Source organism: Suricata suricatta, chromosome 11 (genome assembly GCF_006229205.1).
Source record: "Suricata suricatta isolate VVHF042 chromosome 11, meerkat_22Aug2017_6uvM2_HiC, whole genome shotgun sequence".
NCBI lineage: Eukaryota > Metazoa > Chordata > Mammalia > Carnivora > Herpestidae > Suricata > Suricata suricatta.
In genome coordinates, this window is record NC_043710.1 from 89,954,613 (window position 1) to 89,956,367 (window position 1,755).

Here is a 1,755-nt window from a genome sequence, read left to right on the forward strand (position 1 = left end):
TGTCATGCTGAGTGAAGTAAGCCAGGCAGAGAAGGACAGAAACCATATGTTTGCACTCATAGGTCTAGCAGGAAAACAAGAGAGACCTAATGGAGAACCAGGGGGAGCGGAGGAGGGAGAGAGAGTTGGGGAGAGAGAGGGATGCAAAACTTGAGAGACTATTGAATGCTGAGAATGAACTGAGGGTTGAAGGGGAAGGTGGAGGGGGGAAAAGAGGTGGTGGTGATGGTGGAGGGCACTTGAGGGGAAGATCACTGGGTGTTGTATGGAAAACAATTTGACAATAAAATATTATGGAAAAAAAAACAAAAAAACACAGAAGACACTTTTACTTGGTCCATGGAGCTCACAGATGATGGCTGCAGGTACATGAATGCAGCAGATCCAAAGAAAACAGCAACAGCTGAAATGTGGGAGCTACAGGTGCTGAAAGCTTTGGAGCTGCCCTCAGTGGAGCGGATGCGGAGAATGCTGGCAATGATGAAGATGTAGGAGCATTGTCACACTGGGGGCAAGGATATTAATTGCACTAAAAACTAGAATCAGTAATTCATTGACATGGGTACTCGAACAGGAGAGCTTTAAGAGGGAAAGAAGATCACAGAAATAATGATTAATCACATCAAATTTGCAGAAGTGAACCCTAAACAAGCAGCCTGTATGGACAAATGCACAAACCAGTGCTACAATATACACTCCCCAAATCAGGGAGAAACAAGCCTGAGAGAACATGATGATATTATAAAGCAGGGGGCTACAGACGGCAACATAGCAGTCATAAGCCATTGCAGCTAACATGTAACACTCTGAGATGGCAAAAACAAGGAAGAAATAGAGCTGAGTCATGCAGTGAGGGTAGGAGATGGTGTTCATCTCTGTCACAAAGTTCACCAGCATTTTAGGGGTGATGACAGTGGAATGGCAGAGATCAATAAAGGACAAATTGCCGAGGAAGTAGTACATGGGGGTGTGCAGGTGAGCACTCAGCGCTATCAGTGTGATCATGCCCAGGTTCCCCACCACTGTGACCACATAGACCACTAGGAAGAGGAAGAAAAGGGGCAGCTGGAGTTCCGGTTTCTCTGTTAACCCAGCGAGGATGAACTCAGTTACTGTGGAAAGATTTTCTGCTGCCATGTTCCTCTGAGTAGTTTCTGACGGGGGCAAAGAAAAACATGGTTGTTGGGAAAACTTCATTATTCTTCTCTATTTAGAGTGGGGTGCACCATATAAATAGTTCTTGTTTTAGATATCCTCTTGGTCTATATAATCATTTAACTCTAGGTCAATTTACATAAGTGAAATTCATCATGATTTAATATTAAGCCTCATTTTCAAAAATAATAAATATATTTTATATAAAAATAACCATGTTTATACATCATTAAAAATTGTCAAACGTTTCCTATTTTGACCATTTCAATGATCATCAAGCCAACATTTCTAAGTTGAGACTCAGAAACCTAAATATTTAGAGAAGCCGATATAAATGAGTAAAACTGGCTTCATGACACTTTGAAGAGACCAAATGCTACCTAAGGGTTAAGAGCTGGCAATTAACTTCTGGCAGGAGTGAATAAGACCTTATGATTTTCTGATCTTTTCATTTTATTTATTTTTTATTTTTTTTAATGTTTTATTTATTTTTGAGACAGAGAGAGACATAGCATGAGCAGAGAGGGGCAGAGAGAGAGGGAGACACAGAACTGGAAGCAGACTCCAGGCTCTGAGCTGTCAGCACAGAGCCAGACGCGG

At 41.7% G+C, this 1,755-nt stretch overlaps 1 protein-coding gene across 1 annotated transcript in view; it reads right to left on the minus strand.

Annotated features, from left to right (window-relative positions):
* LOC115272655 (olfactory receptor 8G5-like) overlaps positions 1-1,137 on the minus strand; it is a 1,743-nt gene extending 606 nt beyond the window's left edge. Inside the window, 2 exon segments of the mRNA XM_029915663.1 lie at positions 351-495; positions 497-1,137. Of these exon segments, the coding sequence (XP_029771523.1) occupies positions 351-495; positions 497-1,137 (786 nt within the window).
* Positions 1,138-1,755: the final 618 nt, after the last annotated feature.